The following is a 26,666-nucleotide window of genomic DNA, read 5'->3' as shown; positions in this document are numbered from 1 at the left end:
GGGCTCCAGTCCGGGCTCTGGCTGAGCCACTCAAGGACATTCAGAGACTTGTCCCAAAGGCACTCCTGCATTGTCTTGGCTGTGTGCTTAGGGTCATTGTCCTGTTGGAAGATGAACCTTTCCCCAGTCTGAGGTCCTGAGCACTCTGGAGCAGGTTTTCATCAAAGATCTCTCTGTATTTTGCTCTGTTCATCTTTCCCTCGATCCTGACTAGTCTCCCAGTCCCTGCCGCTGAAAAACATCCCCACAGCATGATGCTGCCACAACCGTGCTTCACCGTAGGGATGGTGTCAGGTTTCCTCCAGATGTGTCGCTTGGCCTTCAGTCCAAAGAGTTCGATCTTGGTTTCATCAGACCAGAGAATCTTGTTTCTCATGGCCTGAGAGTCTTTAGGTGCCTTTTAGCAAACTCCAAGCAGGCTGTCATGGTCCTTTTACTGAGGAGTGGCTTCCGTCTGGCCACACTACCATAAAGGCCTGGTTGGTGGAGTGCTGCAAAGATGGTTGTCCTTCTGGAAGGTTCTCCCATCTCCACAGAGGAACTCTAGAGCTCTGTCAGAGTAACCATCGGGTTCTTGGTCACCTACCTGACCAAGGCCCTTCTCCCCCGATTGCTCAGTTTGGCCAGGCAGCCAGCTCTAGGAAGAGTCTTGGTGGTTCCAAACTTCTTCCATTTAAGAATGATGAAGGCCACTGTGTTCTTGGGGACCGTCAATGCTGCAGAAATGTTTTGGTAGCCTTCCCCAGATCTGTGCCTTGACACAATCCTGTCTCGGTGCTCTACGGACAATTACTTCGACCTCATGGCTTGTTTTTTTCTCTGACATGCACTCTCAACTGTGGGATCTTATATAGACAGGTGTGTGCCTTTCCAAATCATGTCCAATCAATTGAATTTAACACAGGTGGACTCCAATCAAGTTATAAAAACATCAAGGATGATCAATGGAAACTGGATGCACCTGAGCTCAATTTCAAGTCTCATAGCAAAGGGTCTGAAAAAGTATGTAAATAAGATTGATTTTTATTTTTAATACATTTGCAAAAATTTCTAAAAAACGGTTTTCATTTTCTCATTATGGGGTAATGTGTGTAAATTGATGAGGGGAAAAAAACAATTGAATCAATTTTAGAATAAGACTGTAACGTATCAAAATGTGGAAGAAGTTAAGGGGTCTGAATACTTTCCAAATGCACTGTATATTTTGTGTATAATGTGTATATTTATGTTGTATTATACAGGGCACATCTGAAAAAGAGACCTAGGTCTCAATACATGTAGGTAGGGGTAAAGTGACTATGTATAGGTAATAAACAGTGAGTAGCAGAAGTGTAAAAACAAAGGGGGGGGGCATTCACTGTCGCACTCCTGCCACCATCATTACGCACACTTGCTTCCCTCGTCACGCGCATCAGCGATCATTTGGACTCAATCACCTGTGTTATTTCCTTCCCTATATTTGTCTGTCCCCCAGCTCTGTTCCCCGCTTCCGCATTAACGTTCGTATGTCGTTTTGTTACCCATGTGCTGACGCTGTTCCTGTCTTGTTCCTTGTCTGTTCCTCATTAAATGTTTGACACCCCGTACCTGCTTCTCGAATCCAGCGTCGATCCTTACACCTTCACTGCCACAGGGATATACATATTATTTTCTCCTTAAATAAACATACCACTGATTTTAAATTCAAACATTTCTTATCTTGGAGAGAGATAGAGAACGATTGATGTAGGGATGGAGAGATGGACAAGTCGGAAAGAAGATGGAGATGGAGGGAGAGGGGAAAAGGAAAGAGATTGAGAGATAACTTATAAATTAAGATAGAGTCAGAACAGCAGTTGACAGCGAGTGGAGCAAGACAGACAGACAGACAGACAGACAGACAGACAGACAGACAGACAGACAGACAGACAGACAGACAGACAGACAGACAGACAGACAGACAGACAGACAGACAGACAGAGAGGAGAGACACAGAGAGAGACACAGAGAGAGACACACACACACACAGAGAGACACACACAGATGAGGCAGTAGCAGGGGTTGAATTTTTTTTTTGAATGGTGACATTTTCACGATCGTTTTTCTATCACTCATTTGCACGTCATGTTAATGATATCATGTCACCGTGTGGGACTGTGGGTAAATTAACCTTGTCGGAGTGTGTGCCCTGATTCTAGTTTGTGAGCTAGGCAGGCTACTGCCAGGGAAGGTCTCCCACTCAGAAGTACGAGATGGGGAGGGGGACAGGGCTAGGTTGACCTCAGGTCTCCTCACTGGAAGCCCGAGGTAGGGGGAGTGGGGGAATCTATCAAATAGCGCACCACTAACTTTGTACAGTACTAATGCAATTAGTAAAATCAGTCACACTATGAAATGCTACCAAATAAACCACAATTCATTCATAATACTGTTAATGTAACGTTTCACAGACATATTGTTGCATTTTTTTCTGGTTTATGCAAAATCGTTCTTCTACACCTGCATTGCTTACTGTTTGGGGTTTTAGGCTGGGTTTCTGTACAGCACTTTGTAACATCAGCTGATGTAAGAAGGGCTTTATAAATCAATTTGATTGATTGATGGTTAAAAAGAAAATAAAACCAGTCTGCACACCACCAAGCTGAACTGGTTTAGTCTTGACTCTTGGTTGACAGTGTTGGGGGATGGGTAATGTATTGATGCTCAAGTGTCAAATCAACACAAATGTGTTTCTATTTGTTATTGTTACTTCTTTTTGATATTTATGAGTCTTATTTTTGTATATATTTTAATATTTATATAGTTTTAAATGTTATGATTATTTATTTGTGTTCCAAATGTCTAAATAAATCTTTATTTATTTTTTATTTTGTAGGGGGGCTGAAGGGTGGGCCCAGGGAGCCATACAAGCTAGAACCGCCACTGCACACAGGCATACTGTACACACACACACACACACACACACACACACACACACACACACACACACACACACACACACACACACACACACACTAGTTTGGCATGTGGTGGGTGGCCCTCTGCCCGGTGCTTCCATGGGCAACTTGGCTCTCCTTATATCCGCTGCCACAGTAGCGTGACGGTCTTCAGTCTTCTTCTCAACCCAAAAGCCAAAACAGACAGTCTGCCAGATACACTGTGTAATGAATTGCTTATTCTGTTTCGGAATATGAATCGTACAAACATACTGTAAATTATAGAATGACATTTAGGCCAAAGATATCAAAACAAATGTGAGTGTAAACTCCCTCAGCAGAACAGTCACTAGCAAGCAGTGCACAAAATGGGAAAGCCTATTTTATGGCAAGGCACTGCCACATCTCAAACAAAATCTCCAAGAATATGACCGCTCATATTTACTGACCTGTCTAATGACCTCAATAGGACCACTCATATTTACTGACCTGTCTAATGACCTCAATAGGACCACTCATATTTACTGACCTGTCTAATGACCTCAATAGGACCACTCATATTTACTGACCTGTCTAATGACCTCAATAGGACCACTCGTATTTACTGACCTGTCTAATGACCTCAATAGGACCACTCGTATTTACTGACCTGTCTAATGACCTCAATATGACCACTCATATTTACTGACCTGTCTAATGACCTCAATAGGACCACTCATATTTACTGACCTGTCTAATGACCTCAATAGGACCACTCATATTTACTGACCTGTCTAATGACCTCAATAGGACCACTCATATTTACTGACCTGTCTAATGAGTGAGTGATCACTGTGATCCAATGACCTCTCCTATGAGTGCACCACCACCACTGAACTGACAGCGTCGACCTACGCTGAGTGTACAAAACATTATGAACACCTGCTCTTTCCATGACATAGACTGACCAAGTGAATCCAGGTGAAAGCTATGATCCCTTATTGATGTCACTTGTTAAATCCACTTCAATCAGTGTAGCTGAAGGGGAGGAGACAGGTTAAAAAATGATTTTTAAGCCTTGACACATGGATTGTGTGTGTGCAATTCTGAAGGTGCCAAAGATTTAAGTGCCTTTGAACGGGATATCAACATGGGCCATCTTGTAGAGTCCATTCCAAATCAAATCAAAGTTTATTTGTCGCATGCGCCGAATACAACAGGTGTAGACCTTACAGTGAAATGCTTACTTACAGGCTCTAACCAATAGTGCAAAACAGGTATTAGGTGAACAATAGATAAGTAAAGAAATAAAACAACAGTAAAAAGACAGGCTATATACAGTAGGGAGGCTATAAAAAGTAGTGAGGCTACATACAGACACCGGTTAGTCGGACTGATTGAGGTAGTATGTACATGTAGATATGGTTAAAGTGACTATGCATATATGATGAACAGAGAGTAGCAGTAGCGTAAAAGAGGGGTTGGCGGGTGGTGGGTGGGACACAATGCATATAGCCCGGTTAGCCAATGTGAAAGAGCACTGGTTGGTCGGCCCAATTGAGGTAGTATGTACATGAATGTACAGTTAAAGTGACTATGCATATATGATAAACAGAGAGTAGCAGCAGCGTAAAAAGAGGGATTGGGGGGGGCACACAAAATGCAAATAGTCTGGGTAGCCATTTGATTACCTGTTCAGGAATCTTATGGCTTGGGGATAATAACTGTTGAGAAGCCTTTTTGTCCTAGACTTGGCACTCCGGTACCACTAGTAGAGAGATAGTAGGGAGAGTAGAGAGAACAGTCTATGACTGGGGTGGCTGGGGTCTTTAACAATTTTTAGGGCCTTCCTCTGACACTGCCTGGTGTAGAGGTCCTGGATGGCAGGCAGCTTAGCTCCGGTGATATACTGGGCCGTACGCACTACCCTCTGTAGTGCCTTGCGGTCAGAGGCCGAGCAATTGCCGTACCAGGCAGTGATGCAACCAGTCAGGATGCTCTCGATGTTGCAGCTGTAGAACCTTTTGAGGATTTCAGGACCCATGCCAAATCTTTTTCGTTTCCTGAGGGGGAATTGGCTTTGTCGTGCCCTCTTCATGACTGTCTTGGTGTGTTTGGACCATTCTAGTTTGTTGTAGATGTGGACACCAAGGAACAACCTGCTCCACTACAGCCCCGTCGATGAGAATGGGGGCGTGCTTGGTCCTCCTTTTCCTGTAGTCCACAATCATCTCCTTAGTCTTGGTTACTTTGAGGGATAGGTTGTTATTATGGCACCACCAGGCCAGGTCTCTGACCTCCTCCCTATAGGCTGTCTTGTCGTTGATCAGGCCTACCACTGTTGTGTCATCTGCAAACTTAATGATGGTGTTGGAGTCGTGCCTGGCCATGCAGTCATGGGTGAACAGGAGGGGACTGAGCACGCACCCCTGGGGAGCTCCAGTGTTGAGGATCAGCGTGGCAGATCTGTTTCTACCTACCCTCACCACCTGGGGGCGGCCCATCAGGAAGTCCAGGATCCAGTTGCAGAGGGAGGTGTTTAGTCCCAGGATCCTTAGCTTAGTGATGAGCTTTGAGGGTACTATGGTGTTGAACGCTGAGCTGTAGTCAATGAATAGCATTTTCACATAAGTATTCCTTTTGTCCAGGTGGGAAAGGGCAGTGTGGAGTGCAATAGAGATTGCATCATCTGTGGATCTGTTTGGGCGGTATGCAAATTGGAGTGGGTCTAGGGTTTCTGGGATAATGGTGTTGATGTGAGCCATTACCAACCTTTCAAAGCACTTCATGGCTACAGACGTGAGTGCTACGGGTCTGTAGTCATTTAGGCAGGTTGCCTTTGTATTCTTGGGCACAGGGACTATGGTGGTCTGCTTGAAACATGTTGGTATTACAGACTCAATCAAGGACATGTTGAAAATGTCAGTGAAGACACCTGCCAGTTGGTCAGCACATGCCCGGAGCACACGTCCTGGTAATCCGTCTGGCCCCGCAGCCTTGTGTATGTTGACCTGTTTAAAGGTCTTACGCACGTCGGCTACGGAGAGCATGATCACACAGTCGTCCGGAACAGCTGATGCTCTCATGCATTCCTCAGTGTTGCTTGCCTCGAAGCAAGCATAGAAGTGATTTAGCTCGTCTGGTTGGCTCGTGTCACTGGGCAGCTCGCGGCTGTGCTTCCCTTTGTACTCTGTAATAGTTTGCAAGCCCTGCCACATAAGACGAGTGTCAGAGCCGGTGTAGTATGATTCAATCTTAGCCCTGTATCGACGCTTTGCCTGTTTGATGGTTCGTCACAGGGCATAGCAGGATTTCTTGTAAGCTTCCGGGTTAGAGTCCCGCACCTTGAAAGCGGCAGCTCTACCCTTTAGCTCAGTGCGAATGTTACCTGTAATCCATGGCTTCTTGTTGGGGTATGTACGTACAGTCACTGTGGGAACGACGTCCTCCATGCACTTATTGATAAGTGACTGATGTGGTGTACTGATGTGGTGTACTCTTCAACGCCATCGTAAGAATCCCGGAACATATTCCAGTCTGTGATAGCAAAACAGTCCTGTAGTTTAGCATTTGCTTCATCTGACCACTTTTTTATAGACCTTAGTCACTGGTGCTTCCTGCTCAAATTTTTGCTTGTAAGCAGGAATTAGGAGGATAGAGTTGTGGTTGGATTTACCAAATGGAGGGCGAGGGAGAGCTTTGTATGCATCTCTGTGTGTGGAGTACAGGTGATCTAGATTTTTTTTCCCTCTGGTTGCACATTTAACATGTTGATGGAAATTTGGTAGAACTCATTTAAGTTTCCCTGCATTAAAGTCTCCGGCCACTAGGAGCGCCGCCTCTGGGTGAATGGTTTCCTGTTTGCTTATTTCCTTATACAGCTGACTGAGTGCAGTCTTAGTGCCAGCAACTGTCTGTGGTGGTAAATAAACTGCCACGAAAAGTATAGCTGAAAACTCTAGGCAAGTAGTGCGGCCTGCAATTTATCACAATATACTCTTCTTCAGGCGAGCAAAATCTAGAGACTTCCTTAGATTTTGTGCACCAGCTGTTGTTTACAAATATGCACAGAATGCCCCCCCCCCCCCCCGTCTTACCGGAGTGTGCTGTTCCATCTTGCCGGTGCAGCGTATATCCCACTAGCTGAATGTTTATGTTGTCATCAGCCAAATAGGATATTACAGTTTTTGATGTCCCGTTGGTAGGATATTCGTGATCGTACCTCATCTAGCTAATTCCCAGCCGAACGGACGCTGTTCTGACGGTAACTCACAGTAGGTTGGTGGCACCTCAATTGAGGAGGACAGGCTCATGGTAATGGCTGGAGCAGAATTAGCTGAATGGTAGCAAATACGTAAAACAGTTTCCAGGTCTGATGCCATTCCATTTGCTCTGGTCCAGGCATTGTTATGAGCCGTCCTCCCCTCAAGCCTCCACTGGTGCAACTCAATATTAGGAAGGTGTTCTTAATGTTTTGTATACTCAGTTTACTCTCATTGTACTATATAGAATACAGTAGATGGCCGATGGTGGTGAGTGAGACGAGTCAGTCACACTGGATTACACATTAGCCTATCATGTTAGCGAGATCTCCCTCTGAGCTAACCCACTCTCGCCCTCTAAAGCTAACGGTCACGATGAGCCGCTCAGTTTTTTGCAGAGTGTGTAGGCTGGGCTCTAAAACCCTCTGGATTTTGGAGTAGAACAGAGGCACACACACACACACATATACAGAACAAAGGCACAAACTCATGCTATGAGTTGAGGTATTGTGGTGTAGGTGGGAGAATGGCTGGGTTCTGTACTCCTGCTGTTGTACAAAATGTACAAGAACGCGGAAAGATATCGCTAGTACACAAGTCGTGTTTAAGAGTCCTTTTATTTTTTACATTAAAAAATACACACACAACCAGTCCAAAGTTTGGACACACCTACTCCTTCAAAGGTTTTTATTTATTTCCACATTGTAGAATAATAGTGAAGACATCAAAACTATGAAATAACATATGGAATCATGTAGTAACCAAACAAATCAAAATATATTTTATATTTGAGATACTACAAAATTAGCCACCCTTTGCCTTGATGGCAGCTTTGCACACTCTTGGCATGCTCTCAACCAGCTTTTAACAGGTGTGCCTTGTTAAAAGTTAATTTGCTTCCCAAATTGTGTCAAGTTGGCTGGATGTCGTTTGGGTGGTGGACTATTCTTGATATGGGAAACTGTTGAGCGTGAAAAACTCAGCAGCGTTGCAGTTCTGGCACCTACTAACATACCCCAGTCATCCCCTGAATAGCACACACACAATCCATGTCTCAAGGCATACAAATCCTTCTTTAACCTGTCTCCTCCCCTTCATCTACACTTATTGAAGTGGATTTAACAAGTGACATCAATAAGGGATCATAGCTTTCACTTGGATTTACTTGGTCAGTCTATGTCATGGAAAGAGCTTCATAATGTTTTGTACACTCAGCGTAGGTCGACGCTGTCAGTTCAGTGGTGGTGGTGCACTCATAGGAGAGGTCATTGGATCACAGTGATCACTCACTCATTAGACAGGTCGGTAAATATGAGCGGTCATTAGGTCGGTAAATATGAGCGGTCATTAGGTCGGTAAATATGAGCGGTCATTAGGTCGGTAAATATGAGCGGTCATTAGGTCGGTAAATATGAGCGGTCATTAGGTCGGTAAATATGAGCGGTCATTAGGTCGGTAAATATGAGCGGTCATTAGGTCGGTAAATATGAGCGGTCATTAGGTCGGTAAATATGAGCGGTCATTAGGTTGGTAAATATGAGTGGTCATGTTGAGATCAGTCAGTCACTCACCATGACACTTGGCACAGGGGTCTTTCTCATACTCTAGCAGCTCTGCCGACCGGCTGCGAACGCTGGTGGACCTCCGCAGTCCCCCGCCATCACGCAGGCGTGCCGCCTCCTCCTTGGCATACACACCGAGCTCCTGTGTGTAACGCCCATACATCTGAACAAGAAGGGGGATGGAGAGAGAATATTAGTTAATTTTCAAGTATTCAAAGTGACCCTCATTATACTCAACCAGCTCCTGAGTCCTGTTTAATATAATACATTAATCCATGGGAGAGAAAACGATAGAGGGGGAGGTCAAGAGAAAGTTAGAGACAGAGAGGGGAAGGAAGGAGAAATAGCAGTTGCATTTCAATAGTATTAAAAAGCAGGTGTGTCCAACTCATTCCACAGACGGCCGGCTGCCTGCCGGTTTATGTTTTTTCCTTTCAATTAAGACCTAGACAACCAGGTGAGGGGAGCTCGTTACTAATCAGTGAGGGTAATTCATCAATCAAGCACAAGGGAGGAGCGAAAACCCACAGACACTTGGCCCTCCGTGGAATGTGTTTGTCACGTGGAATATCTACTTTTTTTATGAAAGAGGGGACAAGAATAGGAAGCAACTTCATACTATTGAGATGGATCAAAAGAGGACAAGTATACCATTAATCAATTTCAAAGTATTCAAATGGATCCATTTGATAGAAACAATTCCTAGGTGATGATCGCTCCCTAGAGCCAAACAAGCTATCAATGAGCTGCACCTTCCAGGCCCTGACTGATTAACTACCCAGGGAATGACTAAAATGTAAAATGTAAATGTAAATGCCTGCCAGGCCCTGACTGATTAACTACCCAGGGATGCCTGCCAGGCCCTGACTGATTAACTACCCAGGGATGCCTGCCAGGCCCTGACTGATTAACTACCCAGGGATGCCTGCCAGACCCTGACTGATTAACTACCCAGGGATGCCTGCCAGGCCCTGACTGATTAACTACCCAGGGATGCCTTCCAGGCCCTGACTGATTAACTACCCAGGGATGCCTTCCAGGCCCTGACTGATTAACTACCCAGGGATGCCTGCCAGGCCCTGACTGATTAACTACCCAAGGATGCCTGCCAGGCCCTGACTGATTAACTACCCAGGGATGCCTGCCAAGCCCTGACTGATTAACTACCCAGGGATGCCTTCCAGGCCCTGACTGATTAACTACCCAGGGATGCCTTCCAGGCCCTGACTGATTAACTACCCAGGGATGCCTTCCAGGCCCTGACTGATTAACTACCCAGGGATGCCTTCCAGGCCCTGACTGATTAACTACCCAGGGATGCCTGCCAGGCCCTGACTGATTAACTACCCAGGGATGCCTGCCAGGCCCTGACTGATTAACTACCCAGGGATGCCTGCCAGGCCCTGACTGATTAACTACCCAGGGATGCCTGCCAAGCCCTGACTGATTAACTACCCAGGGATTCCTGCCAAGCCCTGACTGATTAACTACCCAGGGATGCCTGCCAGGCCCTGACTGATTAACTACCCAGGGATGCCTGCCAGGCCCTGACTGATTAACTACCCAGGGGTGCCTGCCAGGCCCTGACTGATTAACTACCCAGGGATGCCTGCCAGGCCCTGACTGATTAACTACCCAGGGATGCCTGCCAGGCCCTGACTGATTAACTACCTAGCGATGCCTTCCAGGTCCTGACTGATTAACTACCCAAGGATGCCTGCCAGGCCCTGACTGATTAACTACCCAGGGATGCCTGCCAAGCCCTGACTGATTAACTACCCAGGGATGGCGACAGCTCAACTCTTAACGAGGAGGGGCGGAGCATCTGCCAAACAAACGCACTCAATCAGGTATAAAAGCCTCAGCGAGCCCTCAGCAATTCCTGTGGATACAATTGTGTAGTACAATGGCATCATCAGCAAGGTGTGTAGTTGTGTTGCTGGCTGTGTTTGTGTGCTACAGTAGTGTAAGTACTTGGGGAATGCTACTACAGAAGCACCAGTCTCCAGTAGTTCAGCAGTTCAAGAAAGTGAGGCAGCAACCTCAGACCAGGCTATTAACATATGACCAGCAGGCCAAGAAGCTGAAAAACCAGCCCCAGTGGTCACCTCAGCAAGTTACCCAGAGACCAGATGCCACAACTCCTATTGAGAAATGCCAAGTGAAAGAGGAAGAGCGGCTTACTTGTGGCGTCCCTGATCTTACTCTTGCTCAATGTGAGGCAATCAACTGCTGCTTTGATGAGTGGCGGTGCTACTATGGGAAAGCAGGTGACTGTTTTGGCTTTTCCCTTAATTTATTTTACAATTTGCATGTTCTTTGCATTTGCCCCTGCCTAGCTTGTTAGACTCTGATTTATGGAGTTATATTAGTGCCAACACATGTTGTGAATTAAATGTTCTGTTGGCACTATCATAACTGTCTAGAGTGGTGCATGAGCAATTACTCATCCTCTCTGTGCCCACTCCTTCCTCAGTGACTGTACAGTGTACCAGAGATGGTCAGTTTGTTGTTGTGGTAGCCAGGGATGCCACTCTGCCCAACCTGGACCTTGATACCATCAGTCTGCTTAGACCACAAGATGCCCTCTGTAAGCCTGTTGGCACCACTAAAGCCTTTGTCATATACCAGTTTCCTGTCACAGCCTGTGGCACCACTCTCATGGTGGGTAAATATCTTTCTCAATGTGTGACGCAATGTAAATCTTGACCATCTAGGAAGTGTTTTATGAACCCAATCCTTTGCTTCCAGTGGGTTTTCATATGTAGGCCTTGGTCAATGCTGCTGGGGTTCTATTCTGCCTGGTAGTTTGAGTCCTCTTTTTTTTTTTTTTTTTTCTCAGAATTAGTCCCAACACCAGGGCCCAGTTTAAAAGTTCTGGATTTTATGATTTAATGAATTAACAGAATTTAACTATAGTCCCATTCAAGTCCATGATTTGTCTCAGATAGGCATTTAATCCCATCTGATTAAAATCTAGAGAATGCAGGGACCTGCATTAATTTAACCCTCCTGTTCATTTCATGTTAATTGAAGTTCTTGAACATTACAAGTTTTGATTTCTATTTGCTATTTATGGCCTGTAGGCCTCATTGACCTGAGCTCATACAACTAGTTTTGACAAAAAGCATAATGTATGGATTATGTTGACTATAACAAATACTTAGATGAAACAGTGCTAATTATCAGACTACTTTGTCAATTTTTTTTATCAAGGACATTTGGTTTGATACCTTTTCACATTTTTAAATAGTGGCACAAAATAACCTGTTCCAGGTTAAAACTGATATGATGATAGTAAAGGAAGGATATGAGAACTTTACCATAATACAAAATTAATGTCTGAACATATTAAAGAATAAACTATGTTCACATTCTGTTAATCAATGGTTACATTTTGTGTTCTCATGCACATGTTGGACAATATGTGGTGGTTGCATGTGCCTAGCAAATGTATGCACTGCATTTATGGCACATGATGCTCGTTTTGACATCTCTTGGTACACACAGATTGCACCTCTTCCTTCTGTCTCTGGCAGCTGTAGATCTTGCTTCTGGCCCTTGGATGGCTTACCAATCCAGCAAAGGATTGTGTTCGAGCAAGGTATTCGCCTTTGAATGAAAGGTGCCACCATGGCTTCCACAACTTCTAGTAATGGTCTCCTCTTGAAGAATTTCCCCTGCTTCCAGCCTGTATTCACACCAGACGCGTTGTAGGCCGACACAGCTTGGATGTTGAACACCACCACCATGGGCCAACGTGCCGTCGTCCTCTTACAATAGTTTGTGCCAGTAACCTGAGTGCAACAATCCGTAAATAAAATGAGGACATACAAGTGATGCGTCATAGTAATGTGAGAAATTTCTTAAATTAAAACACATTTACATAATCAAATGAATAGAATTGACTCCATATTGTTCACAAATTCAATGAGCATTTTGCCGAACATGTCGTATTTTTATTGTGCAGATTAAACAATCTGTTAAGGGGGGGAAAGTACATGAGATTTAAAAGATGGTAACATACCTTATCAAGGTTGTCAACTCCCACTTTGTTCCTGTTGTAATCCAGCACAGCGGCATCCCTGTGCAGTTGTCATCAGGAGCACACTTTCTTTGGGCAGTAGGACACAAGTGCCGGTGAAGGCATATTTGGAGGGAAAACAATCCCTGTCCTTGGTAGTAAGGCAGGAGGTAACTCTGGCTTGTTCCTTCTCACTGTCCCCACCATGGTCATTTTTTTTTGGAGCAGCTCCTAACCAAGAGCATATGAGGGGAAGTAATTGTTGTGCCCCTGGAGACCTTCAGTCACTTCCAGGACCACCCGCTTCTCCTGGTTCCTTTCAGGAACACCGTCAGCAGGTTTCCCGGTGTAACCCTGCATCTTCCAGGCATAACTTTTCCTGGCATCGCATGCTGCCCAGATCTTTAGTCCATATTTAGTTTGCTTGGTGTTTTTGATCAGGTACACCACAGGTACACAAGTTAAAACACCCACAATTTAATAAATCAATGCCCTGTGTGGACAGTCATGGAACCTCATAACAATCAGATTAAATTAATTATATTTTTCAAGAAACTTATAAATCAGTCCAATTCAACAGGCAGAGCCTGGATGTTGGACCCATTGGCCTATGCTGAATGCTATGTTTTGTCCATTGCAGGAGGAAAGTGGCTATGTGGTCTATGAGAACAATATGATGTCTTCCTATGAAGTGGAGATTGGACCTCGAGGCTCAATCACTAGAGACAGCCACTTTGAGTGAGTCTTCCCTCCATGAAATGTAACACCACAAAGTTCCCTTTAGCCAATTCGACTTGAGGCTTAAGTGAAATGGCCAGTACCATATTTTTAAATGTTTCTTTCATACTGAATTATTTCTTAAAGGTATTTTCTGTTAATCTCATTGATTCACAGCTTAAGTCAGACTGTATTAGCCCACCCTGAGTCTGTGGAACAACTCAGTTCTGGCCTAAAGTACTTGGCATCACTGTCAACATGTTTTCTTGTAGGCTGCAGTTCCAGTGTAAGTACTCTGACACTGCGGTGGAGTTTTTGGGGGTTGAGGTGAATGCTGTTCCTCCCCCTGCTCCAGTCGCTGCTACTGGATTTGTCCGAGTAGAGCTCCGACTGGCCAGCGGACAATGTTACAACAAGGGATGTGTGGAAGGTAAACTGGAGAAATGGTTTTAGAAGAATAAAATCTTGCTGTGATGGCTAGTCCCTGACAGGAAATTGATTCATCATACAAGGGGTTGGTGCAGACTTTGACTCAAGCCAAACTAACACCTGATTCTACAAATCCTAGTATTAAATGAAGGCTTAGTTGCATGCGCTGGGTTACTACTTAGGTGGACCAAATGCCTGTTCCAACATTCTGTTTAAGATGGTCAGCACTGTTCTGAAACTGCTGCACTTCAGCTTTTTGTGTGAATGCTACCCTTTGTCCACAGAAGTGGAAGCCTACAGGTCATACTACAGTGAGGCAGACTACCCAGTCGCAAAGCTCCTGAAGGATCCAGTGTATGTAGAGGTTTACATCCTGGGGAGGACAGACTCTAACCTGGTCCTGAATCTGGACTACTGCTGGGCCACCTCCACCCCCAGTCCCCTCAGCTTGCCCAAGTGGGACCTCCTGGTTGATGGGTAACTAGAGGAAACAAGATGGTTACCTTGCTGCATGATGTGTTTGACCAACTTTCAATTGGTGCTTACATGTGACACATGTAACTTGTAAACTAACTGCAGTCTTCCAACCAGGATTTCTGAAACCTGGGGAAGGTTTCTGGAATTGCCCCACACTATTCCTAACAATTACTTTCTCCAGGTGTCCGAACCAGGATGACCGTTACCTGACCAATGTGATCCCTGTTGATGGCTCCTCTGGCCTTGAGTTCCTGACCCACTACAAACGCTTTGCGGTCCAGATGTTCACCTTTGTGGATGCAGAATCTTTGGCCCCTTTGAAGGACAGGGTACTGTATTTACTCTATTACAGCAGGAGTATTCTAATCAGGGCCTCATGGTCTACTGCTGGGGTTTTCGCCCTGATGCTTGACGGATTTGCCAGAAAGTCTACCCTCAAGGCTGAATCTGTCACTATGTTGAAAAGCAGTGCTGTTAACTTCAGACCAGTTTGAAATGGCCTTGGTTTAAATGGCTAATGTAGTTGATACATTTAAAGTTTGCTTTCTATCAGGTCTTCATCCACTGTAGTACAGAGGTGTGCCACCCTACTAGGACCCACTCCTGTCAACAGAGCTGCAACAGGCAAAGTAAGTAGCTTTTTTTGTATCTTCCAGTTGGCGTTGAAGTACAACTTGCTGTTCATCTAGCCTAATTTTGTAAAGGTGTCATCGACCCTGGTCATATAGGGCTATGGGCTGTACATGCCTTAGCTCCATCCCAGCATGAGAATGCAATAGCTATACCTTTGTTTGACCAGGGTGACTGTAAATGCTAATTCTTTTGTGAGTCAAGTTGGGATTTAGGGCCTTAGTGTCAAGCCAATTTGTGCCTCATGAGCTCCTGTTGCTCCTTTAGGGAGAGATGTGGCTGCAGTGAATTCTGTGGATGGAGAGACGGTGTCCAGTGGTGAACTCATTCTGACCTGACCATAACTACCTTCCACCTGTCAGGCGTGAAGAAATACTTCTGATCTACTTCAGCTTGGGATGAAGGCCTCACTCTTTGACCTTGTAGCATACACACAATGCATATTGTGACTTGTAATTCTTTGGCTTGTTTAATGAAATGCTTGACATTGAAATATCTGAAAGTTGTGACTTGAGTTCTACGTTTTGAGTGGCGGCTTGTTGCTCTAAGAACTCTGGTTGTGGCATCCTTTCAATAACCTTGGCTGGCTGCTTTCACCAGTTATTTTGACATCTACATGCCACTAGCATTTCATATAAGGGTAATTTGTCAATGCCTTCACTACTTAAGGAATAATTTCTAAGCTAATGAAATAAATGGTGACACATTTTCTGTAACCACTGACCTACAGTGTATATGGAGGGTAGCTTCACACGTGCTGTGTCCCGGCATCGCTGAGACCAAGCAAAGGGAATGCTCTAAAAGCAGAGTATACTTGAATCCTGAAATGAATCAGTGACCTGTCTAACAGGGTGATTCAGTATGCAGAGGTGGCTTGAGGGCAAGATCCTACAGATAATATTAGGGTCATGTGGAGAGGGATGTCTATGGAGAGCCTACTGAACCTGCCCTAGCATCTGGCTTTCACACATGTACTGACCCACTGCATATGACCACACTACCTAAACTCACATGACTGCACCTACACAGGTCATCCTTGCATCACCAACTGCCTGGAGTTTCAAATGTCTTAATGTTGTGTTCCATGCAACCTGTATACACAGTTCATTGGGTCAGTGCAGTCCCTTTCAGTATGTAGAGCATTATTGCATGGAACTCCCAGCTCAAATGAACAGCAACCCTGGTTTCATAAAAGCTCTCCCTTATTTGACCGTGTACTCATATGAAGGCTACATGTACCTTTTAAATTGATCTGTCCTTGAGCTGTTTAATGTTCTCTAATGTGTGGACCCCAGGAATAGCTGCTGCTTTAGCATCAGCTTATGGGGATCCTAATAAAACCCAATCTCTGCAACCTGTATAAACACCAGTTCATACGGTCAGTGTAGTCCCTTCATCCCTATACTGCCTCCCATCTCTGCTCACTTAAGCAGGTGAGGTACAGAGGGAAGCTGAGCAGCCATGGCTTCTGTCTGAAAGGGGAGAGTATTTCACTTGCTTTGTCAATGTAAACATGTTTCCCATGCCATTAAAGCCCATTGACTTGAGAGTTGTCCAACAGCCCATCTCACGTCACTTTACTACCATCCGCTCCTTCTTCCCATAGCTCCCATTTAACCAAAGTAACTCCACCTAGCACACTGCAATACCTCATCCAAGCCCACTACCGTGTAGACAGCCAGTTACATCCTGACAACACACACTGGCTGACGTTTGTGGAAACACGCATACGTGATAAAGTTGAAGTAGGAAGTTTGCATACACCTTAGCCAAATACATTTAAACTAAGTTTTCTACAATTCCTGACATTTAATCCTAGTAAAAATATCCTGTCTTAGGTCAGGATCACCCCCTTATTTTAAGAATGTGAAATGTCAGAATAGTGATTAATATCTTTCATCACATTCCCAGTGGGTCAGAAGTTTACATACACTGAATTAGTATTTGGTAGCATTGCCTTTAAATTGTTTAACTTGGGTCAAATGCTTCGGATAGCCTTCCACAAGCTTCCCACAATAAGTTGGGTGAATTTTGGCCCATTCCTCCTGACAGAGCTGGTGTAACTGAGTCAGGTTTGTAGGCCTCCTTGCTCGCAAACACTTTTTCAGTTCTGCTCACAAATTTTCTATAAGATTGAGGTCAGGGCTTTGTGATGGCCACTTCAATACCTTGACATTGTCCTTAAGCCATTTTGCCACAACTTTGGAAGTATGCTTGGGGTCATTGTCCATTTGGAAGACCCATTTGCGTCCAAGCTTAACTTCCCGACATGTCTTGAGACGTTGCTTCAATATATCCACATAATTTCCCTATGTCATGATGCCATCTATTTTGTGAAGCACACCAGTCCCTCCTGCAGCAAAGCACCCCCACAACATGATGCTTCCACCCCTGTGCTTCATGGGTGGAGGGTGTTCTTCGGCTTGCAAGCCTCCCCCTTTTTCCTCCAAAACATAATGGTCATTATGGCCAAACAGTTCTATTTTTGTTTCCTCAGACCAGAGGACATTTCTCCAAGAACTACAATCTTTGTCCCCATGTGCAGTTGCAAACCGCAGTCTGGCTTTTTTTAATGGCGGTTTTGGAGCAGTGGCTTCTTCCTTGCTGAGCAGCCTTTCAGGTCATGTAGATATAAACTCAGCAAAAAAAGAAACATCCTTTCACTGTCAACTGCGTTTTATTTTCAGCAAACTTAACATGTGCAAATATTTGTATGAACACAAGATTTAACAGACATAACTGAACAAGTTCCACAGACGTGACTGACAGAAATGGAATAATGTGTCCCTGAACAAAGGGGGGTCAAATCAAAAGTAACCAGCTACATTAAGTACTGCAGTGCATCTCCTTATGGACTGCACCAGATTTGCCAGTTCTTGCTGTGAGATGTTACCCCATTCTTCCACCAAGGCACTTGCAAGTTCCCGGACATTTCTGGGGGGAATGGCCCTAGCCCTCACCCTCTGATCCAACAGGTCCCAGATGTGCTCGATGTGATTGAGATCAAGGCTCTTTGCTGGCCATGGCAGAACACTGACATTCCTGTCTTGCAAGAAATCACGCACAGAACGAGCAGTATGGCTGGTGGCATTGTCATGCTGGAGGGTCATGTCAGGATGAGCCTGCAGGAAGGGTACCACATGAGGGAGAAGGATGTCTTCCTCTAACGCACAGCATTGAGATTGCCTGCAATCCCAACCTCAGTCCGATGATGCTATGACACCATGACGGACCCTCAACCTCCAAATCGATCCCGCTCCAGAGTACAGGCCTCGGTGTAACGCTTATTCCATCGACGATAATCGCGAATCCGACCATCAGCCTTGATACAAAACCGGTGATGTCTGGGGAGGACCTGCCTTACAACAGGTCTACAAGCCCTCAGTCTAGCCTCTCTCAGCCAATTGCAGACAGTCTGAGCACTGATGGAGGGATTGTGCATTCCTGGTGTAACTCGGGCAGTTGTTGTTGCCATCCTGTACCTGTCCCGCAGGTGTAATGTCCGGATGTACCGAACCTGTGCAGGTGTAACACGTGGTCTGCCACTGCGAGGATGATCAGCTGTCCGTCCTGTCCCTGTAGCTCTGTCTTAGGCGTCTCACAGTACGGATATTGCAATTATTTGCCCTGGCCACATCTGCAGTCCTCATGCCTCCTTGCAGCATGCCTAAGGCACGTTCATGCAGATGAGCAGGGACCATGGGTATCTTTCTTTTGGTGTTTTTCAGGGTCAGTAGAAAGGCCTCTTTAGTGTCCTAAGTTTTCAGAACTGTGACCTTAATTGTCTACCGTCTGTAAGATGTTAGTGTCTTAACGGCCATTCCACAGGTGCATGTTCATTAATTGTTCATGGTTCATTGAACAAGCATGGGAAACAGTGTTTAAACCCTTTACAATGAAGATCTGTGCAGTTATTTGGATTTTTACGAATTATCTTTGAAAGACAGGGTCCTGAAAAGGGGATGTTTCTTTTTTTTGCTGAGTTTCGGACTCGTTTTACTGTGGAAATAAATACTTTTGTACCTGTTTCCTCCAGCATCTTCACAAGGTCCTTTGCTGTTGTTCTGGGATTGATTTGCACTTGTCACACCAAAGGACGTTCATCTCTAGGAGACAGAACGCGTCTCCTTCCTGAGCGGTATGACGGCTGCGTGGTCCCATGGTGTTTATACTTGTGCACTATTGTTTGAACAGATGAACGTGGTACCTTAAGGCGTTTGGAAATTGCTCCCAAGGATGAACCAGACTTGTGGAGGTCTACAATATTTTGGCTGATTTCTTTTGATTTTCCCATGATGTCAAGCAAGAGGCACTGAGTTTGAAGGTAGGCCTTGAAATACATCCACAGGTACACCTCCAATTGACTCAAATTATGTAAATTAGCCTATCAGAAGCTTCTAGAGCCATGACATCATTTTCTGGAATTTTCCAAGCTGTTTAAAGGCACAGTCAACTTAGTGTATGTAAACTTCTGACCCACTGGAATTGTGATTAAGTGAAATAATCTATGTGTAAACAATTTTTGGAAAAATGACTTGTCATGCACAATGTAGATGTCCTAACAGACTTGCCCAAACTATAGTTTTTAACAAGAAATTTGTGCAGTTGTTGAAAAACGAGTCTTAATGACTCCAACCTAAGTGTATGTAAACTTCCGACTTCAACTGTATGTATAAGAATGTGTAGGCTAAATGATAATGAACACACCTCTCCAGTCCCACTCACGCATGTACATGCACACGTGTGTGATATTAATATTGCCTGTCAGTGACCCCATCCTGGGCTTGTGAGAAACCAATCAGAGGCCATCTGGAGCACGGCCCCCTGGGATAGCGGCAGATGGACTGGAAGAACTGAGGTTACCACGCAGGTTACCACAGAGATTACCTGACACGTCATCAGGTTAAAAAACAATGGTATAGCAACTTTAAGATTACTGGCAACACCACGGCAGTGCTTCCTCTACCGTTACTTTGGCAAGGTGCACACCTGGTTCAACTCATCTAGTACTCATCAGGCCCTCTTGATTAGATTGACTACAGTAGTTATGTCCGTCTTGATTAGTTGAATTAGGAGTGTTAGTACTGGGCTTGAACAAAACCCTCCACACAATATGGGTCTGTAAACGAGAAGAAATGACACTAAAATGACATCCCACTGCTGTAATATAATCATCAAAACACACACCTACATATTACGAAGTACTGAAACTCAGAGCAGTGCAGCTTATCCAAAACACTCAGGGCTCGAGGGACAGGCTTGGGAAATCGAATTAGTAGGAAGAGAGAGATTTGACTGTCTGAAGATCTGCTTTAATATAGGTAATGGAGGCTGGTGTTGGAGTACTGTAGTTATCATATGAGTCAGCTAGAGTGAACACACACACAAACCCATGCATGCACGCACAAACACCAGCATATCGTCAGCACACACACACACACACACCATCATCCTATTAGTGGTTCTGTCTCCAACCATGAGGCCAGGGATGTTGTCAGAGAGATTAAGACATCCAACTGGGAGACTGTCATGAGTTTACCTGTGGGGGGTTCTCATTTCCATAATCTAAAACACTCCAGGAAAGCATCATTGCCTTAGGAACAGCCCCCCCCCCCCTTATTTTCTTATTTTGGCCTTTTAATGCACATATTTTGTATTATTCTATCCTGCTAATACTATTTACCATTCCTTGTTTTTTTTTGTTCTGTTTATTTCTATGTTGGTGTGCTTGGTATAGTTCCAAATCAGAGGCAGCTGTTTAGCGTTGTCTCTGATTGGGGATCATATTTAGGCAGCCATTTCCCCACTGTGTTTTGTGGGATCTTGTTTCTGTGTAGGTGCCTGTTTGCACTTCACTGTCTTCACATTTCGCTTGATTAATTTATTGTTTTTGTATTTTGCTGAAGTTTCACGTTATAATAAAGATGTGGAACGCTACTCACGCTGCGCCTTGGTCCAATCATTACGACGATCGTGACAGGGGTGGACAGTGGTGCTGTTTCCCCTAATGCGGATACTATCTTTACCATAAAACCCAAGTCACAGAATATGAGCCTGGGCCAGGTTTTAACGAAAACACAACATTGCCCCATAAAATGACCTAAGCAGGAAGTTGAAACTTTAATTATTTTCCAATCGTTTCGTTCTGTACAGAACCATTATATTTTCCGTGCTGTTCCACTGTTACCATTAGCAAAATAAAGTTAGAAACTGGTTTGAAACCCCCAAAAAGTACAGATTTATATCTTTCTTTTTCTATTCCTTTTCAAACCTCTGAAATTATTTTTTTTAACATTTAGCTCAACATGAAATTAATTCACCAATTAGTATGGCTAGAGCAGCTTGCAATGGAGTGGGTAAGCAATTTTATCTGTACAGGGAAGTCGTTAAGAGCAAATTGTGTTTTGCCGTAACTGCATGGTTTAATGATAATGAAAGACCAGTGTTGCCAACTTAGCGACTTTGTCGCTATATTTAGCGTGTATTCAGAACCCTCTAGCGACACATTTTCAAAAAAGCGACTAGTGACAAATCTAGCGACTTTTTCTGGTGTTATTGGAGACTTTTGGAGACTGACGTGAAAGCACGTATCGTTCTTACTCTTCTCAATGAGCAGCGGATGCTCCCGTGGGCCCCACCCCAGTCCCAAAGCACTCACAGGCGGCCCAGTCCTCGCGCAGCAGTCCCTCCCAGCTGCAGTCAGAGCAGGAGATGTTCACCCCTCCGCGTCCAGACTGAAAATGAATCACGCATGCGGGAACCGCTGCTGGCTGATCCCGCCCTGGCTTACATAAAAAAATTAAAAAAATTCACCTGAATTATGGCCATACTAGTGTTGGGTTTTATTTCACTTATTAGATGTGATGCATTACCATTTACAGTAGATGTAGGCCTAAGTATGAATGGACTGTAATGCACTAAGAGGTTTATATTGTATTAACATAGATTGAGCAACATATAATAGACATGACTAACTGGAGGGTTGCTGGCTAGTAGGAGTGTAGGCTGAGTAGACTCTTGACACACACACACAATGCCTGGTTGTGGGGCCGCTCAAGGACAGGTGTACGGGAGGGGCTGGTAGAATGGAAGATGGCTGTAGCACAAAAGCAGAAACTGTCCTAACTGTAGCATAAAAACAGGCACTGTCCTTGGGTGTCTGACTCTCGGGTACACACATGAAGATAAGCTAGAAGACAACTATGCTTGGCAACAAAGATGCATCTAGAGGCTGGGACCAGCCTGCATGCCAACGATAGGATGAGTAAGTTTAAACCACGCTCATCCTCCCTCTGACAGTTCCCGCTCACTGCTGGCCTATCTCTGTCAGAGTATTTAATGAAGAACTTATGATGTCATTTCAGTTCTCTGTTTGCCCTGCGAGGTGTTACAGTGAACCCGTATATACGAAGATTGCATTTACCATTTATTCTGCTTGACTAATTCTATTAATAAACAGCTGAAAATATATTCAGTAGCCTAGTGTTAAATTTTGTTCTGATACCAGAATTGAATTGACGCAGCCCTAACAATTGGTGACCCCGAACGTGATTCTGGTAGAAGGACTTCGCTGGAACTTGTCCGACCGATTGGCCATCAATGTCGTCGGACAGTGTGTTTCACAAATCCTGACCGGTCAAACAAAAGGTAAGCAGACACCTATTGTGAATGACTAAAGTTCTGCATATTGGCATTATCCAAATTTATTTTGTGAAGCACCTGTTTGATGTAAGTGATTAAATTGTGGAACGTCCACCTGTTATATTAATAATTTGATTTTGAAACAATTTTGAGAGTTGTGGTGTGATAAATGCAATCTTGAAACCGATCGATCGTTGATGATATAACAAGTGAATGTAATGTACTAGGTATTGAAGTACCAAGTGTGTATGTGGTTAGTCGGCGTACTTAACCGGAATGAGTGTGGGTGGATCTAGGTATAACAGCGATTGTAATGTACTAGGTATTGAAGTACCAAGTGTATATGTGGTTAGTCGGCGTACTTAACCGGAATGAGTGTGGATGGATCTAGGTATAACAGCGATTGTAATGTACTAGGTATTGAAGTACCAAGTGTGTATGTGGTTAGTCGGCATACTTAACCGGAATGAGTGTGGATGGATCTAGGTATAACAGCGATTGTAATGTACTAGGTATTGAAGTACAAAGTTTGAGTGTGGCTGTCAAGTCTGGGACTGGTAGCAAGACTGAATGAAGATAGGGAGACCAACCTAATCGTATGACTGAAGTACATTAGATACTAGTCGGCGTACTGTATCAAGTGTGAATGATCTACGGATAAAGATGTTATACTGAGTAACCATTGAATGACTGAAGTACATTGGGTATGAAGTCGGCGTACTAATACCAAGTTTGAGTGACCTGCGGGTAAATAAGAGGTTGGGGACGGTCGACCTGAGTTATATCATCTAGCGCTGGGGAAATAAATAACGTTAGGAACGTACGTTAGAGACGTAAATTGACATTGATAGTTAGGTTACCATAGACTGAAATTGAAAGGGATGTAAATTAACATTGATAGTTAGGTTACCATAGACTAAAGTTGAAGATGACCAACCAGGAGACCGAGAGGGTGCTGAAAGCACTGAAGTCAACACGAGAGAGTAATGGGGAAAGAGTGGAAAAGGAGGGGGGGAAATGATACAGGGAATGGATAAGAGAAGGTAGTATTAATGCACCCAACGGACTCCCAGTCGACGGGGAGCCCGGTAGAATATTGGAAACGCTAAAACGAAAAACAGACAAAACCTGTTCTGAGTGGAAGCAGGAGGGGGAAGCGCGTAAAGGAATTGCAGGAATTTACAGGAGTTGAGCGATACATGGAGTTAATTTTATTTTACAGGGATGATGCACATTAAACACAGTTATGTATAATGGCAGGGTATTCCTAGCAAACAGAATGGGCCGGTTTGCAGACAAACTGAAGGGGTTTTAAGGTTTTAAGCAATCTTGGGTCAAATTAGTCAAATAGTACATTAAAATATGGGGTTTCATAGATTGGAAGTAAAATATTTTATCTAAGGGTAGTGTATGTTCAATTAAAGTACACAGAACCATCGAGGAAGTTTAAAACAAATGATTTAATGATTTGAGGAAGTACAGTGGAGTTATTATTAGGCTTTGTTTGTAGTTAACTTTTGGGGTTTTGAATCGGTGTAGTAGGATGAAATGCTGACCAAGTGGTTGTATTTTCTGTAAAAAGGAACGTTTCAAATTCCTAGGGACAGGATATCTTAAAGGGGTATACACACATATGGAATCTTAGAAGTTATACACCCATGGAATCGTTGAAGTTTTGTTTTCTGAGTTTTAATTAAATACGTGAAATTCTTTTGATAGGGAATGTTCTGGGAAATTAAGATACTAAATGTAGATAAAGTTCTTAGCTTTCATTTGTCTAATGTAGTAAGAAAAACGGTTCTGAAAGGGTGGTATGACTTTTGACCCCTCTGGTGACTTTTCCTTTTGTGGTCTGATCAGCCGCAATGAAAAGCCATTTGGATGGTGAATTTAACGTCATTTGTGATGCTGACTTTAAGGAAATTTGTAGAACTGATAATTATGATGGAGTTAAAGTTCTTAGACACAATTGATAATTTGAACCAATGAGAAGATAGAATGACGATAAGGGTACAATAATTTTTCTTTGTGGAGAAGTTCAGATTAGTCATTTTGATCTGATTTATGTTAGGTGAATATTGTTTGATAATTAGGGGTATTTTTTACATGATCTAGATAAGTTTATTTTCCCTTAGGAAGTCAGCTGTGGTTGTAAGCAGTGTAAGAGATTTAACACAACAAGGCTGTGGAATTAATATAATAGTATTATTATATTTTGTTGTGAACAAGTTTAATAATGGTAGACTTAGGTCAACAGGACAGGAATATACGTCATCTGTAGGTGATCCAGGATCATTGAGGGTATAGAGATAAATTTAAGTAGCTATGGAATAAGACAGTGAGACATTTAGTACTCCCCTGCACTGCTGAGACCTTGATGGGTTGTAAGGGAATACCCCCCTGATTTGGACAAAATAACATGGCAACATATTGGCATAGCACGAATCATACACACGATTGCAAAAACCACCCAAAGCGGCCCATCTCCGGGCCAATCATATGGCAATTTTCCGATGGCAATTGCCAATTGTAACACCCCAAATTTCCTTTAGATGGCGAGCGTGCTCCACCTTGGATTTTCATACAGCAAATGATACCCAATTCTTACCCAAGTCTCAGATTTTGATAAAATGATTTTTTTTTTGAAAACTTAGCACCTTGTAAAAAAGTGGTTTCTGGACCGTTTTTCGAATTTTTTCTATTGTTATGTCAATTACACATGTATAAGAGCTGTATGAACATGCTTCTGACGTTTTTTATTGATGTCGTTTTTTGGGTTGCTTTTGCTTGTGCACAAGGCATATGTTTTGTGCATTTGGAATATGATTTCATAGGAAGTCAAAAGTGACATATTTGCTTGTGCATAAGGCATATGATTTGTGCATTTGGAATATGATTTCATAGGAAGTCAAAAGTGACATATTTATATTTTTTGCCAAATGCCATTAGAAATGTGCAAATGAAATGTCCAATTCTTTTTTTGTCAATTATACATGTATGAAAGTATTGAATGTGCCAAATCAGTATGTTTGTCCGTTTGCCATGTACGATCATAGGAAGTCGGTTTCCAAACCCAAAAGTCAGTGAACCACGGTCCAAATGGCATTTATACTGCCCAAATGATATATATCCCTATGTTAAGCCATGAATCAACGCAGATGGTCTACTTGTCATGTATGATGAGGGAGAAGTGGGACTCTGTTGCTTTTAACATTTTTAACGAATTTGACATGCTCAGAATGCATAATTGACTGGCCCGATGATCTCGGGATGGCCGTGCAGTGACTGTGGTTCCTCTCCATCGCTCGTTGTGTTGATTTCATCATGTCAACTTTGGTGATATTTTTTGCTGTTGAACCATATTGCAAAAACGCGTTACATTTGCAATATTGCGCGTTATGTTTGCAATATGATTCAATGGGCATTTAGCATCACGAATTTAGGCATGCTCAAAAATACTGCAGAAATGCATTATTGACTGGCTCGATGAACTCGGGATGGCCGGGCAGTGACTGTGGTTCCTCTCCATTGCTCGTCACCCAGCAGTCAGCGTCCATCAGTCAATTAGATGTCATTTTGACACCAAACTGATAGCATCTGACACCAAATCCACTTTTTCCAACTCGTATAGAAGCCAACTATCACATATGTCAGAGAAGGCCCATAATTCACAGTGCTTTCAATTTTAACCATAAAAAAACATAAAACACATAGTTACGTTATAGCTGCGGGTCCAGCTCTGACATTATGTGTAGGCCTATGTGAGGCGACCCCGAATCCCAAGTTTCGGCTCGATAGGTTATTCGGTGCCCGAGCAATGGCCTTAATTGGTGCTGAAAATCCACTTTTTCAGGGCGTTACTACGGGGTCCCTGAATGAGCTATCGAACAGAGACATTGGGGTCCGTCTCTATGGGCCGAGGCAGTTTCAATGCACCTAGTCTTGCGACTCTGGGACATTTCTACATGTCGCCATGTCCGTGATATTCAAAATGAATTGAAAATATTGCAAATGTACGAGGCGGTTTCTC

At 43.7% G+C, this 26,666-nt stretch overlaps 2 protein-coding genes across 7 annotated transcripts in view; one reads left to right on the top strand and one right to left on the bottom strand.

Moving 5' to 3' along the window:
• Positions 1-26,666, bottom strand: part of LOC115169850 (chloride channel protein 2) — a 132,650-nt gene that overhangs the window by 41,662 nt on the left and 64,322 nt on the right. For all 6 annotated transcript variants that reach the window (XM_029725880.1, XM_029725883.1, XM_029725882.1 and 3 more), the window contains exon 2: positions 8,728-8,881. In XM_029725880.1, coding sequence (XP_029581740.1) covers positions 8,728-8,881 — 154 coding nt within the window. The remainder of the gene's footprint in view (positions 1-8,727; positions 8,882-26,666) is intronic.
• Positions 10,612-16,546, top strand: LOC115169851 (zona pellucida sperm-binding protein 4). The gene is made up of 8 exons (XM_029725888.1): positions 10,612-10,988; positions 11,195-11,382; positions 13,383-13,480; positions 13,732-13,889; positions 14,173-14,365; positions 14,547-14,694; positions 14,919-14,994; positions 15,263-16,546. Exons 1-8 carry the CDS (start codon positions 10,625-10,627, stop codon positions 15,331-15,333), a joined length of 1,296 nt encoding a protein of 431 aa, XP_029581748.1. The 5' UTR covers positions 10,612-10,624; the 3' UTR covers positions 15,334-16,546.

This window comes from Salmo trutta, chromosome 31 (assembly GCF_901001165.1).
Source record: "Salmo trutta chromosome 31, fSalTru1.1, whole genome shotgun sequence".
Taxonomy (NCBI): domain Eukaryota; kingdom Metazoa; phylum Chordata; class Actinopteri; order Salmoniformes; family Salmonidae; genus Salmo; species Salmo trutta.
This window is presented reverse-complemented; position numbering and strand designations above follow the sequence as displayed.